The 23,225-nt window shown below is 42.8% G+C and overlaps 1 protein-coding gene across 5 annotated transcripts in view; it reads left to right on the forward strand.

Annotated features, from left to right (window-relative positions):
- Nucleotides 1-23,225, forward strand: part of ppp2r5ca (protein phosphatase 2, regulatory subunit B', gamma a) — a 45,693-nt gene that overhangs the window by 18,323 nt on the left and 4,145 nt on the right. For 4 of the 5 annotated variants that reach the window (XR_001330103.2, XM_014211615.2, XM_014211502.2 and 1 more), the window contains 11 exons: nucleotides 6,298-6,497; nucleotides 9,167-9,277; nucleotides 9,781-9,873; nucleotides 11,506-11,636; nucleotides 11,810-11,869; nucleotides 12,061-12,169; nucleotides 13,281-13,334; nucleotides 18,854-19,024; nucleotides 19,375-19,502; nucleotides 20,135-20,236; nucleotides 22,707-22,779. Coding sequence is in view for 4 of the 5 variants with exons in the window: in XM_014211615.2 (XP_014067090.1) it covers nucleotides 6,298-6,497; nucleotides 9,167-9,277; nucleotides 9,781-9,873; nucleotides 11,506-11,636; nucleotides 11,810-11,869; nucleotides 12,061-12,169; nucleotides 13,281-13,334; nucleotides 18,854-19,024; nucleotides 19,375-19,502; nucleotides 20,135-20,236; nucleotides 22,707-22,779 (1,232 nt within the window). In the remaining variant the exon portion in view is untranslated. Of the gene's footprint in view, nucleotides 1-6,297; nucleotides 6,498-9,166; nucleotides 9,278-9,780; nucleotides 9,874-11,505; nucleotides 11,637-11,809; nucleotides 11,870-12,060; nucleotides 12,170-13,280; nucleotides 13,335-18,853; nucleotides 19,025-19,374; nucleotides 19,503-20,134; nucleotides 20,237-22,706; nucleotides 22,792-23,225 lie in introns of all 5 variants that reach the window. The other variant, XM_045714192.1, reaches the window with a different exon arrangement.

Consider the following 23,225-nt stretch of genomic DNA (forward strand, 5'->3'; position numbering starts at 1 on the left):
TGTTTGAATGGTGTCTGTGAGTATAACAGAACTCATTTGGCAGGCAAAACCCTGAGACATTTTCTGACAGGAAGTGGATACCTGATGTGTTGTATTGACTTTAAACCTCTCCCATTGAAAAACACAGGGGTTTAGGAATATTTTGGCACTTCCTATTGCTTCCACTAGATGTCACCAGCCTTTACAAAGTGTTTTGAGTCTTCTGGAGGGAGATCTGACCGAACAAGAGCCATGGAACGGTGATGTCCCATTAGACACCTGGCGCGCTACTTCATGTTGGGTACCCTCGTTCCAATACGTTATAAAAGGCTATGCATTCGTCCACCTTGAATATTATTCATGTTCTGGTTAAAAAAGGCCCTAATGATTTATGCTATACAACGTTTGACATGTTTGAACGAACGGAAATATATTTTTTCCCCTCGTTCATGACGAGAAGTCCGGCTGGCTTACATCATGTGCTAACGAGACGGAGATTTTTGGACATAAATGATGAGCTTTTTTGAACAAAACTACATTCGTTATGGACCTGTGATACCTGGAAGTGACATCTGATGAAGAGAATCAAAGGTAATGGATTATTTACATAGTATTTTCGATTTTAGATCTCCCCAACATGACGTCTAGTCTGTATCGCAACGCGTATTTTTCTGGGCACAGTGCTCAGATTATTGCAAAGTGTGATTTCCCAGTAAGGTTATTTTTAAATCTGGCAAGTTGATTGCGTTCAAAAGATGTAAATCTATAATTCTTTAAATGACAATATAATATTTTACCAATGTTTTCTAATTTTAATTATTTAATTTGTGACGCTGACTTGACTGCCGGTTATTGGAGGGAAACGATTTCCTCAACATCAATGCCATAGTAAAACGCTGTTTTTGTATATAAATATGAACTTGATAGAACTAAAAATGCATGCATTGTCTAACATAATGTCCTAGGAGTGTCATCTGATGGAGATTGTAAAAGGTTAGTGTATCATTTTAGCTGGTTTTATGGTTTTGGTGACCCTGTCTTTGACTTGACAAAACATTACACACAACTCTTGTAAATGTACTGTCCTAACATACTCTAAATTTATGCTTTCGCCGTAAAACCTTTTTGAAATCGTAAAACGTGGTTAGATTAAGGAGATGTTTATCTTTCAAATGGTGTAACATAGTTGTATTTTTGAAAAATTTGAATTTTGACATTTATTTGGATTCAAATTTGCCGCTCTTGAAATGCACCTGCTGTTGATGGAGTGCACCACAGGTGGCACGCTAGCGTCCCACCTAGCCCCAAGAGGTTAACCCATTTTTCTTTTAAATGAAGGCGTCTAAATACTTTCTGAATGCACTGTAGTTAAGTCTGATTGCCTGGAGATTGAGAAACAGTTTGTCTCTCGATCCCAGCTTTGATGCACCTTCTAGATGGCAGTGGGGTGAACTAGCTCGGGTGGCTGACGTCCTTGATATTGTTCTTGGCCTTGCTGTGACACAGGATGCTGTAGATGACCTGGATGGCAGGCGGTGTGCCCCCGGGGATGTGTTGGGCTGACCGCGCCGCCCTCTGGAGAGCCCTGCGGTTGCAGACGGTGCAATTGCCGTACCAGGCGGTGATACAGCCAGACAGGATGCTCTCAATGGTGCATCTGTAGATGTTTGTGAGGGTGTTAGGGGCCAAGCTGAATTTCTTCAGCTTCCTGAGGTTGAAGAGGCTCAGTTGCACCTTCACCACGCTGTCTGTGTGGATGGAACATTTCAGGTTGTCAGGGATGTGCACGGCGAGGAACTTAACTTTTCACCCTCTCCACTGCGGCCCTGTCAATGTGGATGGGGGCGTGCTCCTTCTGCTGTTTTCTGAAGTCCACAGTCAGCTTCTTCGTTTTGTTGAGGAAGAGGTTATTTTCCTGGCATCACTCCGCCAGGGCTCTCTTCTCCCTGTAGGCTGTCACGTCATTTTTGGTAATCAGGCCTAATCATTAGCCTTCATCAAGACAGTTTACAGCCTATAGAAAATAATTGTGTACTCACTTGATAACAATATATTCCTCAATGCACTGTGTTGTAAAAACGTAGGCCTAATCAATAGTGGAGCCTTGCATGCCTGGGGACCACTGAGCATCGCCTGGAGGAACAGACAGATATGCCATTTCATAATCTGTTTACTTTTTTTTGTGCACTTTGACTGGTAAATATTTGGCCTATAGCCCTAATATTTAGCTTTTTACTTTGGCTACAAACATCACTGGCCTCTCTTCTAGCTGTTCCCATGCGCAGCAGGCTACGCAAGCCTCTCCGCTATAGGCCATTCCTCTTATTGTGAAATTCCAGGTAAAGTGACTGCGTAGATAAACAGTGAGTAGCTGCAGTATTAGAACGGGGGGGGTCATTTGATTAATTGTTTAGCAGTTTTTTATGGCTCGGGGGTAGGAGCCTTTTGGACCTAGACTTGGCGCTCCGGTACCGCTTGCCGTACGGTAGCAGAGAGAACAGTCTAACTTGGGTGACTGGAGTCTTTGACCATGTTTTGGGCCTTCCTCTGACACCGCCTAGTGTCTGACACTGGCCATTTTCAGCCTGTAATCCAACCCACAAATGCTGATGCTCCAGATACTCAACTAGTCTAAAGAAGGCCAGTTTTATTGCTTCTTTAATCATAACAGTTTTCAGCTGTGCTAACATAATTGCAAAAGGGTTTTCTAGTGATCAATAAACTTGGATTAGCTAACACAACGTGCCATTGGAACACAGGAGTGATGGTTGCTGATAATGGGCCTCTGTAGGCCGATGTAGATATTCCATTAAAAATCTGCCGTTTCCAGCTACAATAGTCATTTACATAATTAACCATGTCTACACTGAATTTCTGATCAATTTGATGTTATTAAAATCTCGAATCTTTGTTGTACGAGAAGGTCAAATGCACTGCATTTCAAAAAGTCTGCAAAAATCCTATGAATTCAGGCCTTGTGAAAGTATTCCTAAGTTAAGCCTTCCACAACCATAAGGCCTGCTAATTATGTCATTATTTTATCTAAATAGTTGAACCTGCTTTCTTTGCAATAATTACTGATGTCTTTTGAAAATGCTATTTTTGTTAAATTTAACCAGAACCATGGATAATGCACATTCACTTCTCGTAGCAGGCACTATAGAAAAGTAACACAGGTCTGTCTCATCAACCATCTCTCAAACACAAGCCCACGTGCTAGTAATAGGCTAGCTTATGTTTTATATTTCAAGTTTAGCCAACTTGGATCTATTTGCTAACAAGGCAGAACAGTTGAATTATGAACGTAACCTTCTAGCCATCGCCAACTGTTTGAACAGCACGTTAGCACAACAGCACTTTAAGATGTTGAAATCAAGTGGCCTACCTTATTTCTCAGAATGAGAACGAGTTGCCAATTCCTTTTTATATAATTGTTTTCCTGCTTATTGCACACTTTGTAGAAAAAAAAAGACGAGACTAGTATACGTCTTTGGCTAAGACGCTACTAGTGGCACGTGGTACCGAAATGCCACGTGAGACAACCTGAGCATACGTTTTCCATAATCAATGTTAATTGATACTCCCGTTTCAGTAGTGTCTGCTCTGCAATTTGATGAGTTGAGACATAAAAAGGATATCGTTAGGAAAATGAACTTCTCCTATTACAGTAAAATAATGTCCATATGACTAATTCCAACAGAAATTGAACTTAATGCAAGTAGCAAGTTGAAACCACTTGTCAGAGAGGAAGGAGTGATCTGTCATCGTTGTTGTTGTGTATGTGACAGGGGGGAGGGGCTTGGCATGTGTTAATGGAGAGGTTCCCGCCGCACACAAGGAGCGACGGAAACGTGACCAAAAAGACATTCGAACAAACCTACATAAATTATACAAAAAATACTTGTTTTATTGCGATACAGGCATTTGGAATATTGCTCACAAACATATACATTGGAATTAATCAAATTAATTTGATATTGCCCTAGTTCTCTGTCATGCTGACTGCCTGCCACCCTGCCATGGCAGATTAGTGATGGCATATGTGCTTATTTGCCTGCTGTCTTTGTTTACATTGGCAGTGATGTTATTGGTGACTTTGGGACATGGTGCGGGCTGTGCAGCAAGAATGTATCTTCTGAGTGTTTTGGTTGCCAAGGTGGAAACAAAGGTCTTAACTCTGTATTGTACATACAGGAAGTGATGCCTTTTCAGTTGTGTGTTTGACCAAATGAAGCGACTGACTACACATTTGTAGTAGAGGTCGACCGATTAATCGGAATGGCCTATTAATTAGGGCTGATTTCAAGTTTTCATAACAATCGGAAATCGGTATACCACCTGCCTTACTTTGCATTCCACGAGGAGCCTGCGTGGCAGGCTGACTACCTGTTACGCGAGGGCAGCAAGAAGCCAAGGTAAGTTGCTAGCTAGCATTAAACTTATAAAAATCAATCAATCTTCACATAATCGCTAGTTAATTAAACATGGTTGATATTACTAGTTTATCTAACGTGTCCTGTGTTGCATATAATCGATGCGGTGCCTGTTAAGTTCTCATCGAATCACAGCCTATTTCGCCAAACGGGTGATGATTTAGCACCACTGTCGTTGCACCAAACCTAACCATAAACATCAATGCCTTTCTTTAAAATCAATACACAAGTATATATTTTTAAACCTGCATATTTAGTTAATATTGCCTGCTAACATGAATTTCTTATAATTAGGGAAATTTTGTCACTTCTCTTGCGTTCCGTGCAAGCAGTCAGGGTAAATACAGCAGTTTGGGCCACCTGGCTCGTTGCGAACTGTGTGAAGTCCATTTATTTCTAACAAAGACCATAATTAATTTGCCAGAATTGTACATAATTATGACATAACATTGAAGGTTGTACAATGTAACAGGAATATTTAGACTTAGGGATGCCACCTGTTAGATAAAATACGGAACGGTTCCGTATTTCACTGAAAGAATAAACGTTTTCGAAATGATAGTTTATGGATTTGACCATATTAATGACCAAAGACTTGTATTTCTCTGTGTTATTGTGCTATAATTAAGTCTATGATTTGATAGAGCAGTCTGACTGAGCGATGGTAGGCAGCAGCAGGCTCGTAAGCATTCATTCAAACAGCGCTTTCGTGCGTTTGTCAGCAGCTCTTCGCAATGCTTCAAGCATTGCGCTGTTTATGACTTCAAGCCTATCAACTCCCGAGATTAGGCTGGTGTAACTGATGTGAAATGGCTAGCTAGTTAGCGGGGTGCGCGCTAATAGCGTTTCAAACGTCACTCGCTCTGAGACTTGGAGTATTTGTTCCCCTTGCTCTGCAAGGGACGTGGCTTTTGTGGAGCGATGGGTAACGATGCTTCGAGGGTGGCTGTTGTCGATGTGTTCCTGGTTCGAGCCGAGGTAGGGGCGAGGAGAGGGACAGAAGCTATACTGTTACACTGGCAATACTAAAATGCCTATAAGAACATCCAATAGTCAAAGGTATATGAAATACAAATGGTATAGAGAGAAATAGTCCTATAATAACCTCAACCTAAAACTTCTTACCTGGGAATATTGAAGACTCATGTTAAAAGGAACCACCAGCTTTCATATGTTCTCATGTTCTGAGCAAGGAACTTAAACGTTAGCTTTTTTACATGTCACATATTGCACTTTTACTTTCTTCTCCAACACTTTGTTTTTGCATTATTTAAACCAAATTGAACATGTTTCATTATTTATTTGAGGCTAAGTTGATTATGTATTATATTAAGTTAAAATAAGTGTTCATTCAGTATTGTTGTAATTGTCACTATTACAAAAATGCAAAAAAAAATCTGCCGAATTTATTTTTTATGTTAAAAAAAAAATGTTTATTTATTTTTTTAAAATTGGTATCGGCTTTTTTTGGTCCTCCAATAATCAGTATCGGCGGTTAAAAAAATCATAATCGGTCGACCTCTAGTTTGTAGGCCCTTATATATTCCCCCCCCCCAAAAAAAATCTCCTTTTGTGGGAACAGGCAGAGATGGCTTTTTATCTGAGTAGGGGACATAACATTAAGTCCGGTCAAGCAGGGATTTGAACTAGAATTTTGAGCATTAATTTAACTTTGCGTTTCAAATTCCCCAGCTTTAAGACCATATGGGGCTATAAGGAAGTTGTCTCAAGTGAACAGGGTCAAAATTGGAATGTGTACTTCTGTTGACAGTGTTTTTTTTTTTGGTTGACTATTTTTCTGTATGTAGTTTGTTGCATGCAGCGAGCACTGTATTACATCTTCACAAAAAATATTTTAATAAAACATTATTTTCTCTCTCCTCAGACTGTGCTCCGGCGGAGCAGGAGAAGCTGTTTGTGCAGAAGCTGCGCCAGTGCTGCGTGCTCTTTGACTTCCTGTCAGACCCACTAAGTGACCTGAAATGGAAGGAGGTGAAGCGGGCGGCGCTGAGCGAGATGGTGGAGTACATCACGCACAACAGGAACGTCATCACAGAGCCCATCTACCCGGAGGTGGTGCACGTGGTGAGTGTCAGCAGACTGACTGGAGGAGAGGAGACACCCCTAAGGCAGGCTCGGGCGGGGTGTCTCTATTGCTGGGTAGGGCTGGTGCCATGATCATCTCTGCTGCTGCCCAGAATGTGCTACATTCTGACAGTCTGAGTTGTCCATCAGAATGTGCTACTATTGTGTCCCTACTGTTCAGAATTAAATACAAAGGGTAGGGTAGCACACGTTTCATTATTACCCAATGTGCTACCATAATCTCTGTTGGGGGTAGCACATTCAGAGTGGGTAGAACAAACAACCTTCTGACAATCTGACCTACTGTTCAGGATGTGCTACCCCCAATTATTGAAGCAATGACAGAGAGAGAGCCAAAGCGAGAGGTTTTACTCCACCCCAAATCCTGTCCATGAAAATACAAATTGAGGACATTTTGTATGGAGGTCAATGAGTGTCGAATTTGGTCAACAACAAAAATGTAATTGCTAAAATGCTACATGAGGCTTATTTGATCAAATGGAGAATTCATAATGGTTAGGTTGTTATGAATGCACTGATGTAAGTGGACGCATGTGACATAGAGATGAATAGATGACCTATAATGGATATAACCCGTTTTTAGCATGGGCATTTCCATTGAGGGCTTCCACCATTTTAAAGTAGTCAACTGGGTGGGGATTCCTATGAGTTGGGAGCAATCAGCCAATGAATAAAATGGGTCTAGGATAAAACCATTAGGTTTGGGCAGTGTACTGGGGTTATTTCAAAATTCCGACTGTATGAGTTAAGCCACTGCTTATAATTTAAGTATAACTATAAGAAATCTAACGTGTCAAATCAATTATATCAAGCTCAGGGCTCAATGCCTTTTGGTTTTCTGACTTGCTAGCTTGATGCCAAGATCAAGCTTCTTGGTGACTTCAGAGATATTCAATCCCCTCCTGGATCAATATCCCTGTTGCATAAATTGTTGTGTGCATCAAAAAATAAATACAATAAAGTGTGTGTGTACAGTTGGATAAGTCATGGATAAGTGTAAATGCAGCAAGCCTTTTCATGTGTCAAAACCTTCCGTTTAGTCCTAATTTTAAAAAGTAAATAAATATTAATTTTATAATTTTCCGCCCGGGATGCCTAATCTCCTACTCTTCTCTTCCTTGTCTGTCTGACGTCATCACCCATGTCCAGTCTGAAATGTTTCTCTATTATAGATCTAAGCTTCCATATGTAGCTGGGCAGCTAATGAGAGTTATTATAATAATTTGACAGTGAATTAAAATAATGTCCCTCTTTGAATGAATGGATCTTCAGATCCGGAGAACTTTTTAAATATCTTCAAAAGGCAGTTCATTATTCGAATTACATACAGACAAGATGATTTTAAAATGTAAAACACATCTCTTTTTTTCAAAGCTAAATCTAGACTTGAACATAGCGTACCTAGCTATCAGCCCAACAGAAATAGCGGTGTTCTATTCCTCAGGCCAACTGCACTGTCTCATGATCTGTCTTTACTGGCAGAAGCAGTTATAGCACCCCACACGCAGTCAGTTGATGTTCAGAGACAAATGGTAACCCACTTGGGTCAAAGGAAAGAACGGCGTTAGACTTTGCCAAGTGGATACTAACTAGGGACGTGTTTTGAATACTTCAGACATCCCCCCCCCCCCCTTCTTCCCTTCCTTGTTCCCTTGAGGTAAACACAGATCTAGATGTGATTTTAGATGGGATAACGTGCTCTCGTCTATCACTTTCACTAATTCAGATCTGTGATTAGTTTAGGGCTATGCAACTGGCTGTCTGCAGGCCAAATCCAGACCAGTTTTTATTGATTTAGACTGGCCCTTTGATCAGTTCTGAACATTAATAAATATCTCATCCAAACTCTGACTTTCAGTGCCATAGTGGGTTGTCTTATAGTCTGGGTTTTAGCGGTTTCTAGCGCCTATGTTGCATGTTGACTATTTTCTTTATTTTGAATGTGGCTCTATAGTTTTGAATGGTTTAAGCTACAAAATATTTCTGAAAGCTACGACTCTAAGGAACACGTACGTGACTTTTGTTTCCCCCTCTGACGCTCACCAGGACTTGTTTGAAGGGAGTGAGACAAACAATGCACAAAATGACTGAGGGAAATTAATTCAAAGCATACTTCCTTCAGACTGGAATTTGGCATTGCCTGATTTGACACATTTTTATTATTTATTGGGATGCTTAGTTTAAAAAAAAAAAAAAAAAATGAGTACCTCAAGTTTTAGGAAGCTTTTAATAGTTGAAATAAAAAAATAACAATGGTTGCTTCTTTTCCTTTTCAATTATGATCTAATTGTTGGGTTGCGACCGTCTTTCTAAATTACTTTTAGCAACGTTTAAGAACTCCTTTTATTGGTGTGTTGCCTTTAAAAAAAAAAGTTTTATACAGTTCTTCAGAATAATCACGTAGCACATTATTTTATATATATATATTTTTTTTTAATATTTTTTTATACATCTGGCCCCAGTAAGAATCTAGTTGACTAGCCCTGGTTTAAGGTAAGACGGAAAAGTCAAGTATGTATTCTTGGCAATCCTGTTACATTCAATATAAAACAACAGCTACTGAAGCAATTTGACTCCATACTGGCCTTCATCACTGTGGTCTACTGACTCTGAATATACTCTTTTGTTTCTCTCCCCCACCCCCCCAGTTTGCGGTGAACATGTTTCGAACGTTGCCTCCGTCGTCCAACCCCACAGGAGCAGAGTTCGACCCCGAGGAGGACGAGCCTACGCTTGAGGCTGCGTGGCCACATCTCCAGGTACCCAGGGATATTTACTAACCCAGCTCACATGGCCTGGGTCCTGTTAATTACGCACCAAAATGAAGAAAACAGACTTCAACCGGAAGGAACTACCTGGACTTTTACACAGCAATTCTTTTTTTTTTTTTCTGTTGTAAAGAGTTTTCAGTTGCGTGTCCTAATGAACACACGACCCTGCTGTTTGAGTAAGAATGAAGTGTTGCAGACCTTACATTAATTATACAGCACTGTATTTGAGAGAATGTATCAGCATAAACGATCATTGGACCTTCCTTACCTCTCGGCCATGACAAAAACAGCACGTCTGTTTTATTATGGATCATTATGATGTTATATACAGATATTACTGATGCTGTTATGTGATCTAATGAACATTTGGTTGTCTATTTATGTGATCTAATGAAACATATTTTTGATTTTTACCAAGCATTTTTTGTAAGGAAGGGCACTCTTGCTATGCGTTCTGCAAATTATGCATTTTAAAAATGTTTTCTTTCCAGCTCGTCTACGAATTTTTCCTTCGGTTTTTAGAATCTCCTGACTTTCAACCGAACATAGCGAAGAAGTACATCGACCAGAAGTTTGTGATGCAGGTAAGAGCTGAAAGAAGCATAGATTACACATTTTTAAATTGTCTGAATGGACAAGTAAAACAAAATCACTCAAATCACAATATCAAACAATTAGGCTACTCCGATCAGAATTGGATCACTGTCTTCCGGATGTGATGTTTTGCTCACTGTCCTCCCAAGCTCTGCAGAGTGCATCGGAGTATAATTAATATAGGCCTACATTGACCGCCACGAATGATCTTTTAATCATGCAGTCGTGAGATGTTTTTGAGACAAAGCGACGCTTGCTGTGTTTGCACATTTGTTGATAATAATTACTAGTGTGGGGGCCTCCCGAGTGCCGCAGCGGTCTAAGGCACTGTATCGCAGTGCCTTAGAGGTGTCACTACAGACCCGGGTTCGATCCCAGGCTGTGTCACAACCGGCTGTGACCAGGAGTCCCATAGGGCGGCGCACAATTGGCCCGGCATCGTCCGGTTTAGGGGAGGGTTTGACACGGGGGGGCTTTACTCTGCTCATCACGCTCCAGTGACTCCATGTGGCGGGCTTTGTGCCTGCAGGCTGATTTTGGTCATCTGAACAGTGTTTCCTTGGACACATTGGTGCTTCCGGGTTAAGCGGGCGGGTGTTAAGGAGCGCGGTTATGCGGGTCATGTTTCGGAGGACGCATGACTCGACCTTCGCCTCTCCCGAGCCTGTTGGCGAGTTGCAGCGAGGAGACAACATGGTAATTGGATATCACGAAATTGGGAGAAGGGGGGGGGGGTAAAATAAAAAAAATTGCCAGTTAAAGCAATGAAAATTCTGGAAAAGTAATGGTGTATCACCTGTGTGTGGGTTGTTGCCAGCGGGGAGAAAGACATTTGCGCAGCAGGTAAAATAAAGATATACAACAGACTTAACTACATGGCGAATTCAAGATATATTGTGTAGTTTAGCTAGTTAACTATTTAGCTATTAGCATGTGTTAATTTTATGTCCCATGTCCTAAAATAACTTTCCACCGACACTCATGTAGAACCGCAAATGCCCGACACCTAGTTGGTACGGGTGCTCGTGTGGAACCGCAAATCCTGAGTACTCCAATTGTAAAACCTTCTCAAGCGCTCAAAATTGACCAGGATTCACCTCCTATCAAATTCTGACAAAGTTACTAATTGACAAGTAACTCCTATGACCTATGCTGTCAAGATTTCCCCTGAATATTTTAACCTTTTACAAATGGATAAACATCTTTGTTTACTGCCTCGTCCTCCTTAGCCATTTTATCCCTGGTTCATTGAATGAGGGAATTATTTTATAAAGACAAAGTATTTGGTTGTAATTGTAATGTTGCAGGCAGACGGACCACGTCTTTGATACTGTAGCCTATCAGTGCAATATTTAACTTTGGGGAGGGTTAAGTGCCTTGCTCGTGGCACAGCGGCAAGAGATACACCACATGGGATCAGAGACCAGCAGTCTTCCATTGTCAACAGCAGTGATAATAATGAGGGATTATATTTTAACTATTTCCTTGCATCATACAACACAATTTTCAGTCACATTTTTGGCACATGGTGTTACAAACCATTTTATTTACTTAAGACATCTTTCCTAAAAAAAAAAAAAAAAGTTAATGTCAAGCACTGGAGGGATGTCATGTGTCCACAGCTTTTAGACCTGTTTGACAGTGAAGACCCGCGGGAGAGGGACTTCCTCAAAACAACTCTCCACAGGATATATGGGAAGTTCCTGGGACTACGGGCCTACATCAGAAAACACATCAATAATATATTTTATAGGTGAGTTTAATCATAGACGCTTTTTACATTTTTTTTTATGTCAGATATTTTAACATATCAAATCGATTGCTAAAGATTCAATGGTGACTTGTGGTTGTTTATAGTTTCATATCACCACTAAGAAATGGGTGTTTGGTTGTGTAACTAAAATCTAATATCTCTGTTTTTGACAGGTTTATCTATGAGACTGAGCACCATAATGGAATAGCAGAATTACTGGAGATACTTGGAAGGTACACCTTAAGCTCTACCTCGGCGTGTATTGCAGTACAGTTATTTATTTTGGACTGCAGAAAGGATCTCTAACCATTGCTCTGCCGCTGTTTAGCCTTTTATCTTTTTCATATTCAGTACTATTTTGAGTTCAGTTGAAATGATTTAGATTAGAATCATTCTAATTGTAATTTGTTTCTCTCTTTCACAGTATAATCAATGGGTTTGCCTTACCACTAAAAGAGGAGCACAAGATATTCCTTTTAAAGGTCCTGTTGCCTTTGCACAAAGTCAAATCACTTAGTGTCTACCATCCGCAGGTAAGCCCTTGTCTGTCTAGGGTCTGGGTCGTGTTCAGTGGGTACAAAATGGAAGTTAACAGACTGAAACAGGGAGGGACTTCCTTGTCCAATAAGAAACGTGTGTTTTCATTTTCCGTTTATTTCATATTTTTTTCCCATCCCCATTAGCTCATGCCAATGGCGACAGCTAGTCCTACTGGGTCCGACATAACGAAAAGGACATTACAAAATACTTTACAATTTACATACATTTAACATGTAGTGTGTGTGGACATTTTTTTTTTTTACTTTCCCATTGTGTGACCCTAATGAACACAACACAGTTCTGATTGTTCTATCGGCCATGCTGCCCTGGGCTCTGTTCAAGAGGGTGTGAGGTTACAGAACGTTCACACAGAAATACAGTGTGTACAACAGACATGATTCTCTGCCATCAATAATTGGGAGTTGTTTCAGCTCTATTTAATCAATTTCAATCTGCCACATTCTGAATGTTCTGCCCCTTTTGCTCTAGTGAATGCACACTATGGAAATGACTGATTATAGGTGTAGGTCAGGCAGTGGGGCTTGTTTCCAATGGGGCCTGGCCTGTTTAGGCAGTGTGTGTGGGGGAGGTGAGGTGAGGGCAGTGGCCTGGCTGCTACAAGCTAGCTGGAATCAGATATCTGCTATTCACAAGCCAGAATTACTATGAAGACAAAGGTTCTTGTCAGGGGCCTCTCGCTCTTTGTGTCTTGCTGTGTTTCCCTCGCTGTCTTGGTGTCTGCCGGCCTGTTTCAATCTTATCTATCTCTGCCGTGCTTGCTATACATTGCTCCATGGACCATAGCATAATATCTACATTACAGCTTGATCAACTGTTAAAGCTAGCCTAATGCAAAATGAGAACACCTCACAAAAAGTCATTGTTTTGTTACAATGTAGTTATACTGCTAGTATTACTGTTACTGCAACTTCATGACTGCAATTATTTGTTAGTAACTATTGTTCAGAATGTCAACACAATTAGGCTGACTGGACCAGCCAGCGTCACCAGTAATTGTGTCCTATCGTTGTGAATGTCAACACAATTAGACTTATTTTAGGATCAGCCAGTAATTGTTTCCCATTGTCTTTTTCTCCCCCCTAGCTGGCATACTGTGTGGTGCAGTTTCTAGAGAAGGACAGCACTCTCACTGAGCCAGTAAGTTGTGAAATTTCTGCTCACAAGTAAGGTGTATTGATGACCCCTTCAGTGACGTTGTATTCTGTCATCTCAAAGGTTTTTGTATTGCAATGCATATCGACCCATTTGATCAAAAAGGATCGGTTACACTTTATAATCGTACTACACCGGCTGATGCTGGTCAGATGTGGCAGGGCTTGCAAACTATTACGGATTACAAAGGGAAACCAAGCTCTCCAGTGACCAGACGGGCTAAATGCCTTTTTTTTTATGGTCGCTTCGAGGCAAGCAATACTGAAGCATGCATGAGCGCACCAGCTGTTCCGGACAGCTGTGTGGTCACGCGCTCCATAGCCGATGTGAGCAAGACCTTTTAAACAGGTCAACATTCACAAGGCTGCGGGGCCAAACGGATTCCCAGGACGCGTACTCGGAGCATCATGCGGAACAACTGGCAGGTGTTTTCACTGACATTTTCAATCTCTCCCTGACTGAGTCTGTAATACCAACCCGTTTCAAGCAGACCACCGTAGTTCCTGTGCCAAAGAACGAAGGTAACCTGCCTAAATGATTACCGCTCGTAGCACTGACGTTGGTGGCCATGAAGTACTTTGAAAGGGACTCGTTTTAATGTGGATATAGATATGTTTGTACCTGTTTCTTCCAGCATCTTCACAAGGTCCGTTGCTGTTGTTCAGGGAATGATTTGCACTTTTCGCACCAAAATACGTTCATCTCTAGGAGACAGAACGCTTCTCCTTCCTGAGCGGTATGACGGCTACGTGGTCTTATGGTGTTTATACTTGCGTACTATTTTTTTTGTACAGATGAACGTGGTACCTTGGTCTTGGAGGTCTTGGCTGATTTCTTTAGATTTTCCCATGATGTCAAACAGAGGCACTGAGTTTAAAGGTAGGCCTTGAAATACATCCACAGGTACACCTCCAATTGACTCAAATGATGTCAATAAGCCTATCAGAAGCTTCTAAAGCCATGACATCATTTTCTGGAATTTTCCAGGCTCTTTAAAGGCACAGTCAACTTAGTGTATGTAAACTTCTGACCCACTGGAATTGTGATAGATTATTTCACTGTCTGTAAACAATTGTTGGAAAAATGACTTGTGTCATGCACAAAGTAGATATCCTAACCGACTGGCCGAAACTATAGTTTAACAAGAAATGTGTGGAGTGGTTGAAAAACGAGTTTTAATGACTCCAATTTATGTAAACTTCCGACCTCAACTGTATGTGAGATTGCTGTTCAGTAACTACAGCTCAGTGTTCACCACCGTAGTGCCCACAAAGCTCATCTCCTAGCTAAGGACCCTGGGACTAAACACCTCCCTCTGCAATTGGATCCTGGACTTCCTGACGGGCCGCCCCCAGGTAGTAAGGGCAGGTAACACATCCACCATGCTGACCCTCAACACAGGGGCCCCTCAGGGGTTCATGCTTAGTCCTCTCCTGTTCACCCACGACTGCACGGCCGCGCTCGACTCCAACACATCATTAAGTTTTCTGACGACAACGGTGGTAGGCCTGATCACCAACAACGATGAGACAGCCTATAGGGAGGAGGTCAGAGACCTGGCAGTGTGGGTGCCAGGACAACAACCTCTCCTTAATGTGAGCAAGACAAAGGAGCTGATCGTGGTCTACAGGAAAAGGAGGGCCGAACACGCCCCCCTTCACATCGACGGGGCTGTAGTGAAGCGTGTTGAGAGCTTCAAGTTCCTTCGTGTCTACATCACCAACAAACTATCATGGTCCAAACTAGAGGTCGACTGATTATGATTTTTCAACACCGATAACGATTATTGGAGGACCAAAAAATTATTTATTTATTTTATTTTTTATTTTAGATTTGTAATGATGACAATTACAACAATACTGAATGAACACTTATTTTAACTTAATATAATACAGAAATATCTATTTAGTCTCAAATAAATAATGAAACGTGTTCAATTTGGTTTAAATAATGCAAAAACTAAGTGTTGGAGAAGAAAGTGAAAGTGCAATATGTGCCATGTAAAAAAGCTAACGTTTAAGTTCCTTGCTCAGAACATGAGAACATATGAAAGCTGGTGGTTCCTTTTAACATGAGCCTTCAATATTTCCAGTTAAGAAGTTGTAGGAATTATAGGACTGTTTCTCTATACCATTTGTATTTCATATCTTTGATTATTGGATGTTCTTATAGGCACTATAGTATTGCCAGCCTAATCTCGGGAGTTGATAGGCTTCAAGTCATAAACACTGCAGTGCTTCAAGCATTGTGAAGAGCTGCTGGCAAAAGCAGGAAAGTGCTGTTTGAATGAATGCTTACGAACCTGCTGCTGCCTACCACCGCTCAGCCAGACTGCTCTATCAAATATCAGATCATAGACTTAATTATAATAAACACACAGAAATACGAGCCTTAGGTCATTAATATGGTCAAATCCGGAAACTATCATTTCGAAAACAAAATGTTTATTCTTTCAGTGAAATACGAAGCCGTTCCGTATTTTATCTAACAGGTGGCATCCATAAGTCTAAATATTGCTGTTATATTGCACAACCTTCAATGTTATGTCATAATTCTGGAAAATGAATTGGTCTTTGTTAGGAAGAAATGGCCTTCACGCTGTTCGCAATGAGCCAGGTGGCCCAAACTGCTGCATATACCCTGACTCTGCTTGCACTGAACGCTGGAGAAGTGACAATTTCCCTAGTTAATATTGCCTGCTAACATGAATTTCTTAACTAATTATGCAGGTTTAAAAAAATCTATACTTGTGTATTGATTTTAAGGAAGGCATTGATGTTTATGGTTAGGTACATTGGTGCAACGACAGTGCTTTTTTCGCGAATGCGCTTGTTAAATCATAACCCGTTTGGCAAAGTAGGCTGTGATTCGACAATAAATTAACAGGCACCGCAATGATTATTTGCAACGTAGGACATGCTAGTTAAACTAGTAATATCAACCATGTGTAGTTAACTAGTGATAATGTTAAGATGGATTTTTTGTATTTTTTTTATATATAAGTTTAATGCTAGCTAGCAACTTACCTTGGCTAATTGCTGCACTCACGTAACAGGTGGTCAGCCTGCCACGCAGTCTCCTCGTGGAGTGCAATATAATCGGCGTCCAGAAATGCAGATTACCGATATGTTAACTTGAAATCGGCCATGTCCGAACACGGCAAGACAGGGCACGACCCAACACCTATTCCCCCTCAGGAGACTGAAAAGATTTGGCATTGGTCCCCAGATCCTCAAAAGATTCTACAGCGGCACCATCGAGAGCATCCTGACTGGTTGCATCACCACCTGGTATGGCAACTGCTCAGCATCCGACCATAAGGCTCTATAGAGGGTAGTGCGTACGGCCCAGTACATCACTGGGGCCAAGCTTCCTGCCATCCCCCCTTTGTTTTTACTGCTGCTACTTGCTGTTTATCTAGGCATAGGCAATTTACCCCTACCTACAGTACCAGTCAAAATTGGACACAACTACTCATTCAAGGGTTTTTCTTTATTTTTACTATTATCTACATTATAGAATAATAGCATCGACCATAAAAAATGAAATAAAACACATGTAGTCATGTGGTAACCAAAAAAAGGGTATATTTTATATTTGCGATTCTTCAAACTAGCCACCCTTTGCCTTGATGACAGCTTTGCACACTCTTGGCATTTTCTTAACCAGCTTCCTGAGGTGGTCCCCTGGAATGCATTTCAATTAACAGCTGTGCCTTGTTAATTTGTGGAATTTCTTTCCTCCTTAATGCGTTTGAGCCAAACAGTTGTGTTGTGACAAGGTATGGGTGGTATACAGAAGATGGCGCTATTTGGTAAAATACTATATTATGGCAAGAACAGCTGAAATAAGAAAATTGAAAATGAAGCTCAGTGAATCTGGAACAATTCAAGAACTTTGAAAAATTCTTCAAGCGCAGACGCAAAAACCATCAAGCGCTATGATGAAACTGGCTCTCATGAGGACGGCCACAGGAAAGGAAGTTACCTCTGCTGCACAGGATAAGTTCATTAGTTACCAGCCTCAGAAATTGCAGCCCAAATAAATGCTTCACAAAGTTCAACTAACAGACACGTCTCAACATCAACTGTTCAGAGGAGACTGAATCATGCCTTCATGGTCGAATTGCTGCAAAGAAACCACTACTAAAGGACACCAATAAGAAGAAGAGACTTGCTTGGGCCAAGAAACACGATCAATGGACATTCGACTGGTGGAAATTTGTCCTTTGGTCTGATGAGTCCAAATTTGAGATTTTTGGTTCCAACCGCCGTGTCTTTGTGAGATGCAGAGTAGGTGAACAAATGAGCTCCACATGTATGGTTCCCATTGTGACGTATGGAGGAGGTGGTGTGGTGGTGCTTTGCGGGTGACACTGATTTATTTAGAATTCAAGGCACACTTAACCAGCATGGCTACCACAGCATTCTGCAGCGATATACGCCATCCCATCTGGTTTGGGCTTAGTGGGACTATCATTTGTTATTCAACAGGACAATGACCCAACACACCTCCAGACTGTGTAAGGGCTATTTGACCAAGAAGGAGAGTGATGGAGTGCTGCATCAGATGACCTGGCCTCCACAATAACCCGACCTCAAACCAACTGAGATGGCTTGGGATGAGTTGGACTGCAGAGTGAAGGAAAGCAGCCAACAAGTGCTCAGCATGTGGGAACTCCTTCAAGACTGTTGGAAAAGCATTCATCATGAAGCTGGTTGACAGAATGCCAAGAGTGTGCAAAGCTGTCATCAAGGCAAAGGTTCGCCTCTTTGAAGAAATCTAAAATATATTTTGATTTGTTTAACACTTTTTTTTGTTTTTTTGTTGTTACTACGTGATTCCATATGTTATTTCATAGTTTGTCTTAACTATTATTCTACAATGTATGAAATGGTCAAATTAAAGAAACCCTGGAATGAGTAGGTGTGTTCAAACATTTGACTGGTACTGTACATGCACAAATTACCTCAACTACATTGACTTGGTACCGATACCCCCTGTATATAGCCTTGTTATTTTAATTGTTTATTTAACTAGGCAAGTCAGTTGAGAACAAATTAATATTTACAATGATGACGCTGGGCCAATTGTGCGCCGCCCTATGGGACACTCAATCACAGCCGGATGTGATACAGGCTGGATTCGAACCAGGGACTGTAGTGACGTCTCTTGCACTAAGATGCAGTGCCTTAGATCCCTGCACCACTCGGGAGCTTTTATTGTTACTTTAAAAAAAAACGTGTCTATTTAGTAAATATTTTCTTAACTGTGTTGTTGGTTAAGGGCTTGTAAGTAAGCATTTCACGGTAAGGTCTGTTGTATTTGGCGCATGTAACAAATAATTGGTTCTTTATTAACTTTTATAAACAATGTGTGTGTGTGTGTGTATATGCTCTTTGCATGTTAATACATGTTAACATATACACTATTTATAAAAAGTTCCAGTGAATGTTTTTGCTTATTGAATATCCACTCCACTCCCTGCTCAATGTGTTTCCCAGGTGGTCATGGCCCTTCTGAAATACTGGCCCAAGACTCACTCCCCAAAAGAGGTGATGTTCCTTAACGAGCTGGAGGAGATTCTAGACGTCATCGAGCCGTCCGAGTTCGTCAAGGTCATGGAGCCACTGTTCAGGCAGCTGGCCAAGTGTGTGTCCAGCCCACACTTCCAGGTGACTGACCCCATGCCATGGGAACCCTGTTATTGGTGACCTTTTGACTTTTAGTCATTACGGTTAGGTGGGAAAGTGAATTTGCGTAGTGAAATGTTCCTAGAACTAAGCAGTCCATTGAAACAAAACAAGATCCAGGATGTAATGACCGTGCCGCCTGGTTCGACCCTGTAGTGGAAACCAACATGAGGGGTTCTAGAGAGATGTTGGAACAGTTATTTCTAGGCTTAATGGAAGGATGTTTCACCAATCAAGTGTGCTTCTCTATCTCTACATGGCTCCTCCTGCCATCACCATTTTGAGTGAGCTGTCCTCACAGACGTTGCTGTATGCTTTGGGTCATTGTGCAGGTAGCGGAGAGGGCTCTGTACTACTGGAACAACGAGTACATCATGAGTCTGATCAGCGACAACGCAGCCAAGATCCTGCCCATCATGTTTCCGGCGCTCTACCGCAACTCCAAGACCCACTGGAACAAGTAAGTAGCCACTCAAAAAGGGCCGTGTTCATTAGGCACCAAAAGAAAGACAACAAACTAAGATATTGAGGGATTACCTGGTCCAGTAAGACATTTTTCATTTTCTGCTGTGTGATCTAATAACAGTGATCCTGATCTGCCCTCATAGGCCACTCACTCCAATATCTCAGAACATGTAGTGTTAGCAAGACCTGGGTTTAAATACTATAAACTTTTTAGCTGCTCTTGATTGAGCTTGCTTGGTTTTCGTGAGCTTGCCTGGCACAAAATAACCAATGGAACAGTGGCGAAAGTGCACAGCCATCTGGCACTGCAGGCAGGTTCAATCAAACAGATTACCAATAAAACTAAATTTCATCCCATGTCCCTTGGAGGCATATTTAATGAACATAATTATTTTTTAATGATTTGAAAGTTCAACACCTTACCAAACTGTTTTAGGTGGAATGAGAGTTGTTTAACATTAAGTTGCTCTGAAAGTGCTAGTGTTGACTGCAGGGAGCTCAACAGTGGTTCAGACCTACTTTAGTCATTCACTGGAATCTAATTTTGGTTTGGGCTGGAGGACAGGCCTACCCTTTTAGACATGATGGCAGACTGACTCACTGCTGTCTTTGTCTGTCTCTGTGCAGGACCATCCATGGCCTCATCTACAACGCTCTGAAGCTCTTCATGGAGATGAACCAGAAGCTGTTTGATGACTGCACACAGCAGTTCAGAGCAGAGAAAAACAAGTATGTAATATGCTAATCCGAAATGAGAATATTCTAGATCTCAAATCTTGACTACAGATTGTAGTTAAGACTAGAATATGATATACTAATGTGAATGATAATAGTACGTTTCAAATGTGGACCATATTCATTAAATATTCTCATTCAGATTAGCATGTATCAAATCTTGACTATATATTGTAATGGTAAATAGATTATGATATGCTAATTTGGATAAATCTTTTCTCATGTTTAGACAGTATTGTAATGATTACTACATATGAAATATTATCATTCAGATTTGCAGATCTGAAGGACTATACATTGTCGTGACTGTGGGGGGGGTGTTACTGTAGGGTGACTAGAGGGGGGGTGTTACTGTAGGGTGACTAGAGGGGGGGTGTTGCTGTAGAGTGACGGGGGGGTGTTACTGTGGGGGGTTACTGTGGGGGGGTGTTACTGTAGAGGGGGTGTTACTGTAGAGGGGGTGTTACTGTAGAGGGGGTGTTACTGTAGAGGGGGGTGTTACGGTAGAGGGAGGGTGTTACTGTAGGGTGACTAGAGGGGGGGTGTTACTGTAGAGGGGGGGTGTTGCTGTAGAGTGATGGGGGGTGTTACTGTGGGGGGGTGTTACTGTGGGGGTGACTGTAGAGGGGGGTGTTACTGTAGAGGGGGGTTGCTGTAGAGTGACGGGGGTGTTACTGTGGGGGGGTGTTACTGTGGGGGTGACTAGAGGGGGGTGACACTGTAGGGTGACTAGAGGGGGGGTGTTACTGTAGGGTGACTGGGGGGTGTTACTGTAGAGGGGGGGTGTTACTGTGGGGGGTGTTACTGTAGGGTGAATAGAGGGGGGGTGTTACTGTAGGGTTACTGTGTAGGGGGGTGTTACTGTAGGGTTACTGTGTAGGGGGGTGTTACTGTGTAGGGGGGGTGTTACTGTGTAGGGGGGTGTTACTGTGTAGGGGGGTGTTACTGTGTAGGGGGGGTGTTACTGTGTAGGGGGGGTGTTATGGTAGAGGGAGGGTGTTACGGTAGGGTGACTAGAGGGGGGTGTTACTGTGGAGGGGGGGTTACTGTGTAGGGGGGGGTGTTACGGTAGAGGGAGGGTGTTACTGTAGGGTGACTAGAGGGGGGTGTTACTGTAGAGGGGGGGTGTTGCTGTAGAGTGATGGGGGGGTGTTACTGTGGGGGGGTGTTACTGTAGAGGGGGGGTGACTGTAGAGGGGGGGGTGTTACTGTGGGGGGGTGTTACTGTAGGGTGACTGTGGGGGTGACTGTAGAGGGGGGGTTGGTGTTACTGTAGGGTGATGGGGGGGGGGGTGTTACTGTAGGGTGACTGTTGGGGGGGTGTTACTGTAGGGGGGGGTGTTACTGTAGAGGGGGGGTGTTACTGTGGGGGTGACTGTAGAGGGGGGTTTGGTGTTACTGTAGGGTGACTAGGGGGGGTGACTGTAGATGGGGGGTTGGTGTTACTGTAGGGTGACTAGGGGGGGTGTTACTGTAGGGTGACTAGGGGGGGTGTTACTGTGGGGGTGACTAGAGGGGGGGTGTTACTGTGGGGGTGACTGTAGAGGGGGGGATGTTACTGTGAGGGTGACTAGAGGGGGGGTGTTACTGTAGGGTGACTAGAGGGGGGGTGTTACTGTAGGGTGACTGGGGGGGTGTTACTGTGGGGGTGACTAGAGGGGGGTTGGTGTTACTGTAGGGTGACTAGGGGGGTGACTGTAGAGGGGGGGTAGGTGTTACTGTAGGGTGACTAGGGGGGTGTTACTGTAGGGTGACTAGGGGGGTGTTACTGTGGGGGTGACTAGAGGGGAGGGGTGTTACTGTGGGGGTGACTAGAGGGGAGGGGTGTTACTGTGGGGGTGACTAGAGAGGGGGGTGTTACTGTGGGGGTGACTGTAGGGGGGGTGTTACTGTGGGGGTGACTGTAGAGGGGGGTGTTACTGTGGGGGTGACTGTAGAGGGGGGTGTTACTGTGGGGGTGACTGTAGAGGGGGTTGTTACTGTGGGGGTGACTAGAGGGGGGATGTTACTGTGGGGGTGACTAGAGGGGGGTGTTACTGTAGAGGGGGGTGTTACTGTGGGGGTGACTGTAGGGGGGTGTTACTGTGGGGGTGACTGTAGGGGGGGTGTTACTGTGGGGGTGACTGTAGGGGGGGTGTTACTGTGGGGGTGACTAGAGGGGGGGTTGGTTTTACTGTGGGGGTGACTAGAGGGGGGGTTGGTGTTACTGTGGGGGTGACTAGAGGGGGGGGTTGGTGTTACTGTGGGGGTGACTGTAGGGGGGTGTTACTGTGGGGGTGACTGTAGGGTGGGGGTGACTGTAGGGGGGGTGTTACTGTGGGGGTGACTAGAGGGGGGGGTTGGTGTTACTGTGGGGGTGACTGTAGGGGGGTGTTACTGTGGGGGTGACTGTAGGGGGGGTGTTACTTTAGCATGACTAGAGGGGGGCTGAGGTTATGACTGTAATGTTTGTTTCCTCCTATAGAGAGAAGGCCAAGTCAAAAGACCGGGAAGAGGCCTGGATCAAGATTGAGAACCTTGCCAAATCCAACCCACAGGTGTGTGTGTGTGTGTGTGTGTGTGTGTGTGTGTGTGTGTGTGTGTGTGTGTGTGTGTGTGTGTGTGTGTGTGTGTGTGTGTGTGTGTGTGTGTGCATGCGTGCCATCTAAAGAGCTGAAGTAGTTTCCTTTCTGTCTTCCCTCTGAGGACTGTTTGGTTTGCTGTGCAGAGAGCATGACCAGTCTTTTCTATCTAAACATTCCCACATGCACTGCACCACCCTTTCCTGGTTAAGATCAGGAGGTTGGTCAGGAGGTTGGTTGGGTGCTGAATGATATATTGGCATACGATCTCCGTAGCCAACCCTGTACAAGTCAAGTGAAATGCCAGTTGACTGAATGGTCTTCCTAAACTGCGTTCCCATTATTTATTTTTTATATTGCTTCATTTCTGGTCTCAGTAAATACAAAACTAAGGTGGAAGTACCTACAGTGAACTGCATTCC

The sequence above is a fragment of the Salmo salar genome, chromosome ssa01 (assembly GCF_905237065.1).
Source record: "Salmo salar chromosome ssa01, Ssal_v3.1, whole genome shotgun sequence".
Taxonomy (NCBI): domain Eukaryota; kingdom Metazoa; phylum Chordata; class Actinopteri; order Salmoniformes; family Salmonidae; genus Salmo; species Salmo salar.